A 16,453-nucleotide genomic window follows, 5' to 3' on the forward strand; every position below is an offset into this window, starting at 1 on the left:
TATTCATGTCACACAAGTTGGAACACAATTACAATATCAGTTATGATCTAATTCAATCTATATAAAGAGTATCTATTATTTTCGTGGTAGATTCAATGACTACTAATGTAATTTTTATTTTTTTTTTGTGATAATATATGTACACAAAAAGTTACACGGTTACACATTGCACTTGAAATTACATAAATATTCTTAATGCATTTTGGAAAGAGATTTTTCAAATAAAGTGGAAAGATAATTTTGTAATTTCATATGTAACTCAATGTGTAACTCAATATATACATGTAGCATTTTTATTTTTTATTTTTTATTATTAAAAACTTAATGTGATCAAACTTGGATCCTTATATGTGGATCAATGACTATTAGTTACGAGGATAATAATGAGCAATGTCATTCCCCATGTGATTTAAATATATCCCATTAGCCATGACTCATGAGTCGTGGACGTCTCAACTTATAATACAAGATTAATTGACCTAATTTCTTTACGATGTAACTGATAAATTTGATCTTGTTCGATCTATTTGTCAAGATTCTATCTTCTATTTCACCAAACGCTGGATACAAATATGTGCATATAAAGAAGAATAATCTTTATGTCGATTATATATAATATTGATCGATGAAAAATGGAATAATTTTTATGCTGACAACTAAAAAGGAAAAGTGGCATTCCAATGAACCATTTTAACTCGCATGAGCTTTTGGTAGCACATTTTGGCTGGAGATAATAAATACTTCAAGTAAAAAAAAAAAAAAATGGAAAGTACCAAAGCTGAACAAAACACAACTTTATGTGTCGACATCTAGTCATTTTATGCCTTCTGTTACATACGTATATTTTGTTATAATATAAAATATGTTTATGTATTATAAGTGTATCTGTATGTATATAAATATATAAACGGAATATAACGTAAAATTTTTTATTAATGGGAATAATAGCCGTGATAGGCTCTAATATAAGAATCCGATACCTATATGTTTCCAACATTTCATGTGAATTAAACCAATAATATTCCATATCGAGACAATGGGCCCGTTGGTGGTATATATATTATAGTATCATCATATAAATTATAATCAACATTTTACGTGGTATGGAATGTTTATTTTTTTTATGTAATTTAATAAAATGATTTAAATTCAAATATTTAATATATTTTTAATAAAAACTTTTTCATATAAAATTAAAGGTATCATTATTATGTCAACTCTCCATTTGGGGACTTGAGAATATATAAGCATTAACAAGGAATGTTGGATTTCTAACTTTCAGGTTAGCTTTACTAATTAATTCCTTTTGACAAGGCAGCAAGGAACAAAATTGACACTTAATTTGTTGATGCTTACCCCACGGCCCCTGCATTACCCTTATTACAATTTAGGTCGGGACCATCAGTTAAAAACATTTGAATTTTTTATTTTATTTTAGGTCGGGACCATCGATTAAAAACATTTGAATTTTTTATTTTATTTTTAAGATGTGATTTCACACTTAAATTAATTATGAAAAAACTATATTTTTGGTCATGCATATTTTTCTTTTTGCAATTTGGTCACTATGTTGTCGGATTATAGTTTTAGTCACTTAATTAATTATGAGAAAATTGTATTTTTGGTCATGCGTGTTCTTCTTTTTACAATTTGGTCAGTTGTGTTGTCAAATTACAGTACTCAGTCTTAGTCTGTCATGTTGTTTGTTTATTAATTTATTTGTTTGTATGTTTTTTTGGCAAACTTTGTATTTTTTTCATCGTACTGATGTATGTAGTATCACGTTAGTGTTACTGATGAAATATACGTAAAATTTCCAAAAACCAAATACACGTGACGAAGACTAGGATTTGATAACATTAAAGACCAGAATCGTTAAGATGCAAACATACATGAGAAAAAAATGTTCTTAAATTATGTATCATGAATTAATATATATTTTTTTTTTGCCAAAGTTGATATCAAAATTTTTGGCATTCCAACATTCATGATTGTGTGACATATTGGGTCAGGACGAAAGTCCGTATAATAAAATTAACTCATGAAATAGTTTTATGAGAATTTTGTAAAATATTTAATATAAGTAAATCGATGCCAATAATATTTAACTAGAGACACTTATTATGCTTGAAACGCTAAATTTGTTAATTTCGTACCCTTCTTTTCCTATTCTATCTCCAAAAAACTTATCTCAATTAGGAGTAGAATTTGGCATGAAACTTAACGAGTAGGTATGATGCCACATATATATGTCTGTGAGACGAATCTACACGATTTATATTTACAATAAAAATTACTAATTTTGACATAAAACTACTATTTTTTAATAAGTCGAATCGAATTGAATATGATATCCATATCAAAAAATTGATATATAAGATCACCTAACGAGTTTTTGTGAAAATATGATATATCTGAAACTTAATTTGGAGATAAAATTAAATAATTTTTTTTATAAAATATCCACAATAGAATTAGTTGAAGTTTTAAAAACAATTGTGTAATATTCATTTCATTAATTTAATAATCAACAACACCAAACTTTAACATAATAAATAGTTACTGACTACTTACCCCTAAGAGGGTGTCTAAGTTGGTGGAGTAGGTGAACTCTTGGTCAGATGTCAGGAGTTCGATTCCCTCTACCAACACCTTCTTGGACTAGTCTGTCACACAGGGCTTGCCTAGTGTGGTTTACCTGGCTAGCGTAGTTTGCAAGTTATTGCGTTAGTCCGGGGGTTTACCCAGTGCACACCGAAGATAGCGACTGCGAGTTCCCACGTCACAAAAAAAAAAAAAGTAACTCTTGGCACACATTAGGTACTAGTAGAACAAAGGGGTGGGGTTGAGGGTTTAGAACCCTTGACCTCTCTCAAATTTGGGAAAGGTGGTGCCATTAGACCAAGTGGTCATTGGTAAAAAAAAAAAAAAAAGAAGAAGAAAAGATGAGGAGAAGAAGAAGAAAAGAAGAAGAAGAAAAAGAATATTTTTTATAATATTTTATTTATATTTTTTTAATAAAGATAATATCATAATGATAAAATAAATAAATAAATGATTGCCAATCACTACAATTTGAAATGATTATATTTAAAAGAGGTAATACCATAATTATAAAAACTAATAGGGATTAAAATATGATGTAAAATAATGACAATAAAAAAGGGAAAAAGACAAAATAACTAAACTGCAATATAAAACGATGAAGTTTAAAGAAATGAAAACAACAAAAAAAAAAACTAGATCATGACACCAAATTATGTTTCTATTACCCTTAAATTCAACAACAATAATAATAAAAAAAAATCCTTTAAAATAGTCTTCATACATGTAAGATGAAGATGAATAAGTATAAGTCCAATATTTATGGAAAATCGATGAGAAATAAATGATAATAGTATCAAAACCACACAAATCAATTTAATGAAATATACTATGATTGCTACTTAACCACACTGAATATGCAAAATTCATGATTTATGTTCTTTTATCACACTAGAATTAAGTTTTTTCCTTATCATCTGACCTCAAACATAAAACTCAAATATATTTTTATTAAAAAATATTTATGTCACTGTACCACAAATGAACTAGTCTCGTGCGAGTTTTTGAAAACATGTTCATCATATTCCCAATTTTAGACAAAAAAATTAATTTATAAATATATTAGAATCTTAAATTCTTATTGCAACATGGCTTACGAGTTACAACCACGATGAAACGGAAGGATTTCGAAACATGCACATTTCAGGGGGCATGGAACTATGCATAATGTATATCCTAAACTGAAAGCCCCGTTCCATATGACGGCGCATGTTACTTCAATTTCCAGTATCGTATTCAACGAACGGTTCATGTTTCTTGAAATAGACGCACTTCCTCCTATCCCTCTCAAATTTTCTCTCTTGCAGAACGAGATTTCAAAGACAACACAAACATATTCTTGATTCTTGATTCTCGATGGGATCGTCTTCTGATTGAGCTATCCTTGATATATGAACACCTTCAACTGTGTTCTTCGCTCGAAAACTTCATTTCTCAGCCGTCCAAGCTGCAGCCTTTACCTTGTCTTTTCACTTTCCATATATTCCCCTTTCTTTCTTTTTTCCCACTTCCCCTCATCACCAATCCCTCTCAGTAGATTCTCAACTCCCCATTTCATTTTCTTCATTTCTTTCCCCAAGCCAAGAATCTCTTTTCCCTCCCACGGATTCCTTCTCTTTTCATCTTTCTTTCTCTCAAAACTTAGCTTTATTATGGATGATGCCATTCTTCTCTTTTCTCTCTCTCTTCTTCTTCTCCTTCTTCTCCTCCTTCTCGTGTGCTTTGTATTCTTCATCTCTCTCAGTCCTTTTCACCGTTTGGGAACCTCCCTTTTGGGCTCCTCGATAATCGCGGGAACCCTTCTTTTATACATAAATTTCCATCGCTCTTGGCCCCATGCCATCTTCAGAAATCAACCACCTCTCTCAACCGTGCATTTATGGTACGCCTTATTGCTCAGTTTGACTGAAAATGTTGTGTTTTAGCATTTTAGGTGTTGCTCATTTGATAAATTTGGTCCTACTTGTGGTTTTTCCTGCAAAGTTCACGTCTTTTCGTATTTCAATTGATCCCCTTTTCATGGTATTGTTTTTTCATTTGAACTTTGATTGTTCTGCCGTTTGGCATTTTAGTTGATTTCCCTTATGATTTTGGCTATCTTCTAGTCTTGTAAGTAGAATTTTTCCTTTTGAATATATAGTTGATGTCAGTATGGGTGGTGTTTGGATAGTCTTCATGTTGTTTGGGTAGAAATTAGAATCATGTTTGCAACTCGCAGTCGAGCTGACCGAATATGTGAAGGATAATTTACATCTTCATTGATGCTCAAATGTGAAATGACAGCCATGATTGATTTTAATCAATTAAAGAATATGTTCTATGTACGAGTGAGATGATATGAGATAATTATTGGGTTTAAGCAGGGCATGCTCTTTCATCTCATACAGAGAGGAAGTCAAGGTTTATGAAATGGCTAGGTAAGTTTTTCAAGAGTGGCACTGATAACCGGGGAGTTGCAGCTGGCGGACAGCAACCTCAGTTTCTTGGGGATGAAAATACGGTCTGGCGTGCCCCAATTAGATCCATGGTAATAATTTTTTTTATCTGTCTGATTGACTTGAAAACGATTCTATGAGGAAATTGAAACATTTTTCTACAGTGTGGCAACAAGTTCTTAGACCTCATTGTGAAGCTTAGTTTGGTGGTTGGTATATGTGATGCCAATGGTTAATGACACAAACAGGGATTATTCCAGTTCAATGTTGAAGAGTTTCCTCACATTGATCTAAATATTGAAATTAATGTTTATTTCACTTCAATTTTTCTTTGAAGTTGCATTCCCACGTCAATATTGGATTTAATCGAGATGATGAGTTCTTGAACTTATGCCAATAATCAACATCAGTGTTTAGGTTTCTTACATCACAAGATTGAATTAGTAAGGAAAGGCTAGAATCATGCATCTTTTTATTGAACTATCTGTAAATAGATTTTTTTATTGAACTTATGCCACAACTGACACCTGCATGTTAGATTAACTATCAGCAATCGTATTTAGGCTGCTCTCATCATTCCTTGGCATTTTCTATGAATATGTTGAACTTGTCAAATATCTGTAGGATGACCGAACTAGAGCCAATAGACAAAAAGAAGAATTAGACAAGGCAATTGCACTCTCTATGGCTGAAGATACAAAGAGACCAAATGGTAACTCATATTCTCGTGATTTTCTCTAAATTATCCATAAAAAATAGAGGACTTGAGCGATATCATTTTGCAGGAAACAGATGGCAATCGAAGATTGATGAAGATCTAGCAGGAAACAGATGGCAAACGAAGATTGATGAAGATCTTGCAAGATCACTTAACGATGATTTTAATTCAGCATACCCTCCATTCAGCCAAAGAGAATACTATCCCCAGGGATATAGGTAGTTTATGTTTGACGTGGTGTATTTTTTCACTTATGACTTCTGTACCAATTCCAGCATGGCATATATATTGCTAATCCTGTGGCTTGCAGAATATGTGGTGGCTGCAAACGTGATATTGGGTATGGAAATTATCTGGGATGCATGGGGACATTTTTCCATCCAGAATGTTTTCGTTGCCATGCATGTGGTTATCCAATTACTGAACATGAGGTATCTGTTGTATTGCCTCCCATGAGCTCAAACTCTCCAGTTTACACATGAAGGAGCATAATGAAATAAAAGTATTGTTGTATTGCCTCCCATGAGATCAAACTCTTGGAATAAGTGATTTCTAACACCGCAAAGGATATCATTTTTTCTTTTTTTGGATCTCGATCTCATCATGAATAGATTAAGCGACCGGAATATTTATCTCATTTAGTTCTTATTGGTTTTCTTTCTTGATTCAAGTTCTCTTTATCAGGGAAAGATTCATATCACAAGTCCTGTTTCAAAGAGCTCACTCATCCTAAGTGTGAAGTTTGTCATCAATTTGTATGTGACATCATTTTTCTGCCAATACGACATTTCATATTTCATGGTCAACTTTTTGCTATCAAGATTAATGCTCTACTTTCCATGTATACACAGATCCCGACTAACGGAGTAGGCTTGATTGAGTACAGATGCCACCCGTTTTGGTCCCAAAAATATTGTCCTTCGCACGAGCACGACAACACAGCTCGGTGCTGTAGTTGTGAACGTTTAGAGGTATTGAATTTTAGATTTAGTACATTCCGCTAAAACTGAATTTCAACAGTATTAAATCAAAGCTTCAACTTAAGAGTGTTTTTTTCCCCTAGTCATGGAGTACGAGATATATATCACTAGGGGATGGGCGGAGCATATGTTTAGAGTGCATAGAGTCCGCTATCATGGATACCGGTGATTGCCAACCATTGTACCATTCCATTAGAGACTACTATGAGGGTATGAATATGAGAATCGATCAGCAAATACCAATGCTTCTTGTTGAGAGACAAGCCCTCAACGAGGCTATTGAAGGAGAAAAACTTGTAATGATTGTCTCCCTTATTTTTTGTTCTTGTTTTAATTTCTATGCAGCGCAAGTTTACTTTCTTTTCCTTGCAGGGTTTCCATCATATGCCCGAAACAAGAGGTTTATGCCTGTCTGAGGAGCAGACTGTTACTAGTGTAAGATCTTCAGCATCACTCTATGTGGTTTCATCTTGTGTTTTAGATTTTAAGATGCCAAAACTTTAACGGATGAGAATAGATTATTGTAGTGTTTTAAATTGGTTGTGTGATGAAATTGTAGTTAAAATTTTATGGGTGGTTACACCGGATCTGTTTAACATTGGATAATTATTTTTGCATTATTATCCATTAAATCACGAAGTAGTAGCGAAACTGGTTGTTTTAGATTTTCTATCAAACCCCTGCATGTTTATGCAATGTGTTGTTATATGAGCTTGCAGATACAAAGGAGACCAAGAATGGAACGTCGCGGATTGGTAGGAATTAGAACACAACCACAGAAACTAAGCAGGAAGTGTGAGGTTACAGCCATTCTGGTACTGTATGGCCTTCCCAGGTAACTTGTGATGACTCTGTTTCATATACAATTCCATATGAAAGTTGTCTTCGTTACGTGTGAAAATTATCTTATTTTAATGGCATATCGAATCAATTCTTGACGCAGGCTTCTAACTGGAGCGATCCTGGCACACGAGTTGATGCACGGATGGTTACGTCTTAATGGTAACTTGCTGATACTTTTACTTGAATCAATTTTCCTAAGGTCGAGCACTTGTAGCTGGGGCAACAAGTGTCATTGCTATCCAATCTTACTGTCTATATAGAAGAGCATTTGAAACATGATGCTATAAATTAATAGATGCAGTTTTTTGGTATTGGGGCGAACACTTGATGCTACAGTAAGCTCAAACAACATCCAGAAATTATGATTCCCAGACCCCTGTCATTATTTTTGCATTTATGACTCTAGTGTTCTTGTGATTCCTTTACTCAAGAATGAAGATCTTAATCGCGCATCCACCCTCCCTCCCAGTTAGAGCGTAACATAGGAGTTGTAATGGAAACACCCAAGCGTTCAGTTCGAAACAGAATGTGTGCTGTTTTTTTCATTTCTTATGTCCCTTGCAGGTTACCGTAATCTCAAACCTGAGGTAGAAGAAGGTATTTGTCAAGTACTATCTCACCTGTGGCTCGAATCAGAGGTGATGCCTGGAACCAGAAACACCACCCCCCCGCTCACTTCTACATCAACATGGTCGTATGGATCCACGAGCCTGCCATCTACATCAACAGCATCATCATCATCATCGTCGGCGTCTAAAAAAGGCTGTAAATCTAGTGCCGAGACTAAGCTAGGCGAGTTTTTCATGCACCAGATAGCACATGATGCCTCTCCAGCATATGGTGGAGGATACAGAGCTGCCATGGAAGCGGTTAATAAGTATGGTTTACGTCGTACATTAGACCACATACGATATACGGGGACGTTCCCAGAGTAGTTCTGTGTTGAGGCATGCGTGGTTGTGTTCGTTACACACACCTTGTTGGAGTAATTCGCAAGAGGATCAAGTTTGATCACATGGAAAAGTTGTGGATTGGCTCTCCTTCATTTTTCGTGGGAGCCGGGGGTATATTTGTGGGGTTCAAAAAGTAACCTTTTTTTTTTAAAAAAACATAATCAATATATGTGTACTTTTAAGTTTTAATTAGTATATTTGGTAACTTGAACTTTCTGTATTTGAAGAACTATTAATGAATTATGGACTAAACTTTCTTGGATACACCTATTATATTTGGGAACGGATCCCCTGCTGTGGGGATACCACATCCCCACAGCAGGGGTGCTGTGGGGATACCACAGCAGGGGATGCAGTGGTTTCCTTCTTACTAAAATTAAAGCGATTCAAACAATTTTAAGTATATATTTACTCAATTACACGAATTAAAATTTTTTGAGATCGATTAATTTATTTTGTTTGTATTATTTAATATTTATGGAATCAGATTTTAAGTTTTATGCACAACATCTAAAACGTGTATATATATATAAGTTTTTGGTTTATTAGTTGTCTATTTTTTCCCATTAATTTTTCAAATGTTGGTTTTGTTGCGTTGACTTTTAATTTTTATTATTTTGATCTAATTGCTGATGTGATATCGAAAAATGATAATGTGAATTCGAAAAATGACGACGTAGCTTTGATAAATGCTGACTTATCAAATTATCACATATCAATTAGACCAAAATAACCAAAAATTAAAAGTTAGTATAATAAAACAAACTTTAAAAATTTAATCGATTAAAACCAAAAAAATAAAAAATTAATAGACAAAGAATAAGTTTCCCTACATACAATCGTAAAATTACATGTCAGACGAGAATCAGCATGTCAACAATTATTATTTAACCATTTTGATGAATCAAATGTGAACGACGTCGACAAATGAATCGGGATAACATTGTCAATTCGGGTGGGTTCGAGTCGTATTGCAGAAAATATTATTTTAAAATTTTTCAATCCGACCCGACCTGAATCAACGAGAAAATGGCTAATTCGAATCTGAATCCAGCTAACCCGACTAACTTAATCAACCAAACCAACCAGATTTTTTTTTTATTTTTAAAAAATTTCTAAAAAAATTAAATAAAAATTCAAAACACACAATAACACTAGTAATATTTAATTTAAACACATAATAACTAAATCTAAATTTATATATATTTAATTTCAATTTGAAAGTTTAGTTGTACAAAATTTAAATTATATTTACAACAAAATATAAAAAATAATTTTGGAACAAAAAAAATGTATAAAATAAACATTAAATGACAAAAACATATTATATTTATATATAATAATTTTTTTTCTTCAAACATACAACATATAAAATGTAACAAATATTTCTTACTTTATATAAAAAAAAATAATAATATAATGTTTCGGGTCACCTCGGGTCAACCGGATTGACCCGAACACAATCCGAACCAGATTAATTTTTTTGAGTTAGCTGTCGAGTTAACCCGAATTTGACCCGAACCAAAAAAAACCCACAACCCTAACCTGATAATTTTCAAGCCGACTCGTATCGGATTGACGAATTGAGTTCAAATTTGACACTCTTAAATTGGGATCCTAATTTTTACTTCATTTAATTATTAAATAAAATCAAAATATTATTATATATTATATATATATATATATATATAATATAATTTTTTTTGAAATAATATAAACATTTTTATTAATCGTAAGATATTATTGCTTCTTGCATGAAAACGTTAAATATACACTAAAATTGATTAAATTACTTAATTTTGGTAAGATATAAACCACATCATTCCTTAATTTTGCTTTAAATTTAGTAAGAAAGAAACTACATCATCCCCTTCTGTGTTATCCCCACAGCAGGGGATCCGTTCCCTATTATATATATAGCACAGTGATATGTTCATGGCATGGCATAAAATGTGAGGAGTATTTCAAATGATGTATAAGGATATATCAACAGCAATATCCATTCAGCAAATTAAACAAAATAATAAAAGTAGGAGATATAGGAAAGGAAGAGTTTTTCTTTATTCTTCATGCACGTATTATTGTAATTACATTATTTGCTAAAAGTAGCACATGTGCTAGCTTCCAAGGCAAAAAGACACCACTCGATCGTAAGGTCACTGGAGTACTGCCATTTCCTCCAAGCTATTTTAAGGCAAAATGTAAGCTGCAAGATATTATGAATTTTCAGAATATATAAATATAAATAAAAAAGTCAATAAATTATATATGTTACCTCCACATTTGAAACCAACTGGCCTGTGAGCAAGGTTGCACCTCTTGGGAATGGTTATGGCGATTTCAGGCTTCACCCCTGAACTCTTGGCCGTCTTCGAAAGCATAACCGCACACAAACACTTGGGGTTCTGTCCCAATATCTTCACCTGAGTGCAGCAACCTTTGGAAACCTTGGCTTTAGAGTCTTGTGCGGCGGATGCGCATGGAATCAGCTTCATGACTTCCATGTCCGGGGTCGATTTAGGACATTCTCCAGCTGAATACACGCCGCTGAAACTAGCAATCCCGACGATCATGAAAAACATAATGCATAAGAGTTTGTCCATTATATATATGCCAAATAAGTGAGTGAATTGCTGGCCTGGTTAGTTTTCAGATTGTGTTAATTTTCTGCTTTTGATATATATATGATCCGCATGCGGTTTATATAGGGAAATGTTGGAGCTTAAACGGGAGTGGGTGCGAGTAGAAATCCACCATTTTCGTTAGTGGAAGTAGCACCAATCGAGATGATATGATTCAATTGCTGCATTGGCCTATATGTGGTGGGTTTGGTGAAAAAGATTACTGCTACGTGTGATACGTAAATGCATTAATCGTTGTGTCACCTTTTTATTTTCCAATCATAAGTTTACGTATATACGACATCCTACTTACAAAAAAAAAAAAAAAAAGAGCAATATATATATACCAAGCTAGCTAGGCAAGTTTTTTATGCACGGACCAGAGCCAGAGCATACATGACATGATCATGATCATGCCTCTCCAGCATATGGTGGAGGATATAGATCTGCCATGGAAGCGGCTAATAAGTATATATGGTTTACGTCGTACGTTAGACCACATGCGGGGACGTTTTCCAAGTATAATTATATGTTAAGTCGTGATTTTATGCTACATCAAGAAAAACACTCTTTATATATTCTTGTGTTCAACGAACGCAAGCTTGAAAACAAAAAAAGTAATAATAAACTTTAAATATCAAGTTTTTATCTCGATGTAACATTGAATCACTAGTTGGGTTTGTACACACACCTTTGCTGGTGGAGAAATCCACAAGAGGATCAATTATGATCATTATGGAGAAGAAGTGGATCTCTCCCTGATATTTAATTATGGGAGCCGTTAAAGTCAAAATTAGTACATCTGTGTAATCATATTTTGTATAAATTAATTAATTACTTGTACATGTACAAGTACAAATGACATGCCATATGGTAAAAATAGCTCATGATACAAGAGGTCCTCTTGGTTACACTCGGAAATTCAAATTCGAGACACGCGAAAGAACAAATAAAAGACACCACTTGTAAGCAGATGGGATCTAGTGCCATCTCCTCGTCGAAGCTGCCTATTCTAAGGCAAAGTGTAAGCTGCAACATAAATTTTGGAAAATAAAATATATTAGGGAACATATGATCCGGGAAATGATATTTAAAAAAAAATGGGTAATGCTACATGTACACGGATGGTTACACGTTGGGTTACACATTATACTTGAAATTACATGATTATCCTACATGCATTTTTTAAAGATTTTTTCAAAAAAAAGTGCAGGGATAATTATTTAATTTCAAGTATAATGTGTAACCCAACGTGTAACCATCTGTGTACATGTAGCATAACCCAAAAAAAAAGTTCAAAAAAAAAACGTCAGTGATTTGAAATGATTTTAAGAAGCACTTTTCGAAAATTAAAAACACTAACAAAGTACGTACGTACCTCCGCACTGATAACCAACTGGTCTATCAGCAAGATCACACCTCTTGGGAATGGTAATGGCGATTTCAGGCTTCACCCCCGATCGCTTGGCCATATTGGACAGCAAAACGGCACACAAACACTTGGGATCATGCTCCATTTTCTCCACCTGAGTGCAGCAAGAGCTGGAGACCGGAGCAGTCGAGTTTCGTGCCGCAGATTGGCATGGAATCAGCTTCAAAGCTTCCTTGTCCGGGGTTGATCCAGGGCATTCACCAGCTGGATGAACTACGCTTAAACTTGTGATCCATATGATCAAAGCCAAAATGCACAAGTAGTACTGTTTCTTCATTGCCAACCAATTAATTAAACTAGTTGATTCAGATTTACTTTTCCGGCCGTTATTAATATTGTGATTTGATTTGAGCGAGTAATATTGGTGTGGAAACTTCAAATTATATAGCCTAGGATTTGAACTAGGTGTTAAGTTAGGTGGGTTGGGCTCGGGGTTAGACGCTAGATAAAGGAAAAAAAAAGATTATAGTAAAAATAATATTTATGAAATAAAAAGTAATAATTCTTGATTACGATTATATTTACACTAAAAAGTAATATTTTTTAACACAAAAATTAATAATTAATATTCATTGATCACTCAAAGAGAAGATTCGTATCACAAAATTGATTCATGATACCTGTCATTAGCATTCAAGTTTATTGCATTTTATGTATTTGACACTTACTTCTCTTGTCAAATATAAAAGTTATAACATACAAGAGAGCTGAATGTCAAAAACATTAAATATAGAAGACATGAATATAAATACCCATAAAAAAATATGTAAGTGAACATATGTGTTGATGATCCAAAGACTAATGTTTGACCATATTATAGATCAGAAAGAAATACTCCTGTTAAAATAATCCATTATTCTATGGATCAAATAGAGTAAATTTTTTTTAAATCTCTAAACTCAAACATAACTTTGCATTCAGTCCCTGTCAGAAAAAAATATGTTTGAACTCTCTGATTCATAACAAAATGTTTCTGCACTACCTAGGCCCACATGTTTTTTCTTGGATGAAATTCGGTACAAAAAATTAAAAATACAATATTAATACATGATATTGGAGCATAAATTGTTTCAAATTTTGTTGGAATTCTCGAGGTTTTGATAATTGACAAAACTAAGGTGATCAACTGATCTTGTCCAACATTGAAAGCAAAAGACATAAACTTGACGAGCTTTCGAGCTAAACTGCAGACATCAACTGAGTTGACCGTTGACCAAAGTTCAACCGAAGATATGAAGTAAAGTGCATTCAGTTTAGGAAAATAAAGTGAATCAGTGTCTCAAAGACTAAACTGCTACAGTAAACTAAATCATCCGTAAGACTGCGTGATCGCTACATTAGTTTAACTCTTATGGATAAGATCATCCATACAGATCTGACGTCGCAAAAGCCAGAGCACAACAGTGCACAAAAATGTTAGAGAATGTACGAGGAAAAGACAAGCTAACAACCACTATTTGAATTCGAAAGATTCGTTGCCCGCCAAGTATAAATACATATCAATGAGTACTTGAAAAGCATCCGACTCCTTAGAAAAATACTCGTGCATATATTCAAGTTATCAGAGGTAAACTGAACACCTTTAGTTTGCCCACAAACGTTCAAGTCGAGGAACTCAAAGTTCATTTTAAAGAAGAAATCAAGAGCCGAAGAACACAAGAAAGCATATCAACATATCAGATCAGTAGGATCAAATTGTGCTTAAGTGTTGAGTTGTAATACAAGCACTGTAGTTGTATTTATTAGTTGAGGTACTGCAAACCTCATTGTTACAAGAATCAGTCGAGAGCTGAGTTCTTGAGTCTTGGAGTTTTGGGATAGACGATTGTGTGTAAGTTTTAATCTTGAAGTGGGTTGTTGCAAGTGTTGTAATAGTCAAAGTCTTCTAAACTGAATCCTTCCGAGGTGGAAGAAGGGGTGACGTAGGAGGTTTGCTCCGAACATCTAAAATTTTTTGAGATCGATTAATTTATTTTGTTTGTATTGTTTAATATTTATGGAATCAGATTTTAAGTTTTATGCACAACATCTAAAACGTGTATATATATATATATAATAATAATAATAATAATAATATATATATATATATAATAATATATATATATATGTATATATATAAGTTTTTGGTTTATTAGTTGTCTATTTTTTCCCATTAATTTTTCAAATGTTGGTTTTGTTGCGTTGACTTTTAATTTTTATTATTTTGATCTAATTGCTGATGTGATATCGAAAAATGATAATGTGAAATCGAAAAATGACGACGTAGCTTTGATAAATGCTGACTTATCAAATTATCACATATCAATTAGATCAAAATAACCAAAAATTAAAAGTTAGTATAATAAAATAAATTTTAAAAATTTAATCGATTAAAACCAAAAAAATAAAAAATTAATAGACAAAAAATAAGTTTCCCTACATACAATCGTAAAATTACATGTCAGACGAGAATCAGCACGTCAACAATTATTATTTAACCATTTTGATGAATCAAATGTGAATGACGTCGACAAATGAATCGGGATAACATTGTCAATTCGGGTGGGCCGACAAACGTTCAAGTCGAGAAACTCAAAGTTCATTTTAAAGAAGAAATCAAGAGCCGAAGAACACAAGCAAGCATATCAACATATCAGATCAGTAGGATCAAATTGTGCTTAAGTGTTGAGTTGTAATACAAGCACTGTAGTTGTATTTATTAGTTGAGGTACTGCAAACCTCATTGTTACAAGAATCAGTCGAGAGCTGAGTTCTTGAGTCTTGGAGTTTTGGGATAGACGATTGTGTGTTAGTTCTAATCTTGAAGTGGGTTGTTGCAAGTGTTGTAATAGTCAAAGTCTTCTAAACTGAATCCTTCCGAGGTGGAAGAAGGGGTGACGTAGGAGGTTTGCTCCGAACATCCAGAACAAAACTGCTCAAATCAAGACATTTGTTCATAAGTTCTAATCTATTAGTTGACATCATTCCGCACTTAGTTAAAGTTGATTGATTAACATAGACACGCGAGAAGAAAAGAAGTTCAGTTGACTAACCTCAACTGAACTCAATTTGCAAGATTCAGGAGTCAAATGCTACAGTACATATCAGTTTGAGAAAATAGCATTCACACCCAAACCGATACTATATATCCAGAAAGAATTTTACCAACCCAACCGATTTTGTTAAATTTGGTACTAGTATATGTTTTTTGAGTACTCAATATGTATCCAAGTATTCATATTAAATACATATTTGTCTTATTTTGAATGAGCAACGGAACAAAACATTAAAAATATGATACTAATATATGATATTGGAGTAAATCATTATTTGACATAAATAATAACTTTTAGTTTGATTTTTTGTATTTATTGATGGAAATAAATTTCACTTGTTTAAAAGTTAAATAAATTTAATTCATATAAAATATTTTGCGATTGTGTAAATTTAATTTTCAAAATATGATAAATTATAGACTAATTGAAAATATTAAAACAGAAAATAAAAATCAATTTTACAAATATTTAATATAAAATTTAAATTTAATTTATTAAATATTTGTTATTACTTTAATGGGAAACCAAAATTTATGATTTTGTTATATTTAGTGAATAATTTTATTTAAAATTATAATTATAACTTAAAACTTGTCACAATTGCAGTAAGTTTAAAATTCATAAATAAATATAATAAAATTTATATTTTTAAACAAAGAAATAAATTATTTATCAATTATATCATGGTTTTTTAAATAATTATTATAAATTTTAAAAAAATTTAAACAAGTATAACAAATATATATTTGTTAAATAAATATAATAAAGCGGGGTCTCAAACCCCACTTTACGTGAGAAGTCGGGGTTTGAGACCCCTACTCTTCAGTCTTCA

At 32.6% G+C, this 16,453-nt stretch overlaps 3 protein-coding genes across 6 annotated transcripts; 1 reads left to right on the forward strand and 2 right to left on the reverse strand.

Moving 5' to 3' along the window:
• Positions 1-3,917: 3,917 nt before the first annotated feature.
• On the forward strand, positions 3,918-8,791 carry LOC140877111 (protein DA1-related 2). 4 transcript variants are annotated; one of them, XM_073280634.1, is made up of 12 exons: positions 3,918-4,486; positions 4,965-5,131; positions 5,664-5,751; positions 5,825-5,975; positions 6,068-6,188; positions 6,429-6,512; positions 6,609-6,728; positions 6,821-7,033; positions 7,110-7,172; positions 7,457-7,572; positions 7,681-7,739; positions 8,145-8,791. In XM_073280634.1, exons 1-12 carry the CDS (start codon positions 4,441-4,443, stop codon positions 8,513-8,515), a joined length of 1,599 nt encoding a protein of 532 aa, XP_073136735.1. In that variant the 5' UTR covers positions 3,918-4,440; the 3' UTR covers positions 8,516-8,791. The 4 variants fall into 4 exon arrangements, with proteins under 4 accessions (XP_073136735.1, XP_073136737.1, XP_073136736.1 ...); XM_073280636.1 differs by having other exon boundaries at positions 5,864-5,975; XM_073280635.1 differs by having other exon boundaries at positions 4,968-5,131.
• Positions 8,792-10,515: 1,724 nt separating this feature from the next.
• LOC140877112 (uncharacterized) lies at positions 10,516-11,188 on the reverse strand. The gene is made up of 2 exons (XM_073280638.1): positions 10,809-11,188; positions 10,516-10,739 (listed from the first exon to the last, which is right to left on the reverse strand). The coding sequence occupies exons 1-2, from the start codon at positions 11,134-11,136 to the stop codon at positions 10,723-10,725; spliced, it is 345 nt and encodes a 114-aa protein (XP_073136739.1). The 5' UTR covers positions 11,137-11,188; the 3' UTR covers positions 10,516-10,722.
• A 978-nt stretch (positions 11,189-12,166) lies between these two features.
• Positions 12,167-12,863, reverse strand: LOC140878037 (uncharacterized). Its single transcript, XM_073281638.1, has 2 exons — positions 12,533-12,863; positions 12,167-12,183 (listed from the first exon to the last, which is right to left on the reverse strand). Exons 1-2 carry the CDS (start codon positions 12,861-12,863, stop codon positions 12,167-12,169), a joined length of 348 nt encoding a protein of 115 aa, XP_073137739.1.
• Positions 12,864-16,453: the final 3,590 nt, after the last annotated feature.

Source organism: Henckelia pumila, chromosome 2 (assembly GCF_033568475.1).
Source record: "Henckelia pumila isolate YLH828 chromosome 2, ASM3356847v2, whole genome shotgun sequence".
NCBI classification, from domain to species: Eukaryota; Viridiplantae; Streptophyta; class Magnoliopsida; order Lamiales; family Gesneriaceae; genus Henckelia; species Henckelia pumila.

What these genes read in the sequence shown, in the direction of transcription:
- LOC140877111 (XM_073280634.1), top strand. Translation starts at nt 4,441, where the DNA reads ATGCCATCTTCAGAAATCAACCACCTCTCTCAACCGTGCATTTATG. An exon ending in CTCTCAACCGTGCATTTATG is followed by an intron (nt 4,487 to 4,964) that starts GTACGCCTTATT and finishes ATTGGGTTTAAG; the next exon opens with CAGGGCATGCTCTTTCATCT. An exon ending in CTATTGAAGGAGAAAAACTT is followed by an intron (nt 7,034 to 7,109) that starts GTAATGATTGTC and finishes TTTTCCTTGCAG; the next exon opens with GGTTTCCATCATATGCCCGA.
- LOC140878037 (XM_073281638.1), bottom strand. Translation starts at nt 12,863, where the DNA reads ATGAAGAAACAGTACTACTTGTGCATTTTGGCTTTGATCATATGGATC.
- LOC140877112 (XM_073280638.1), bottom strand. Translation starts at nt 11,136, where the DNA reads ATGGACAAACTCTTATGCATTATGTTTTTCATGATCGTCGGGATTGCT.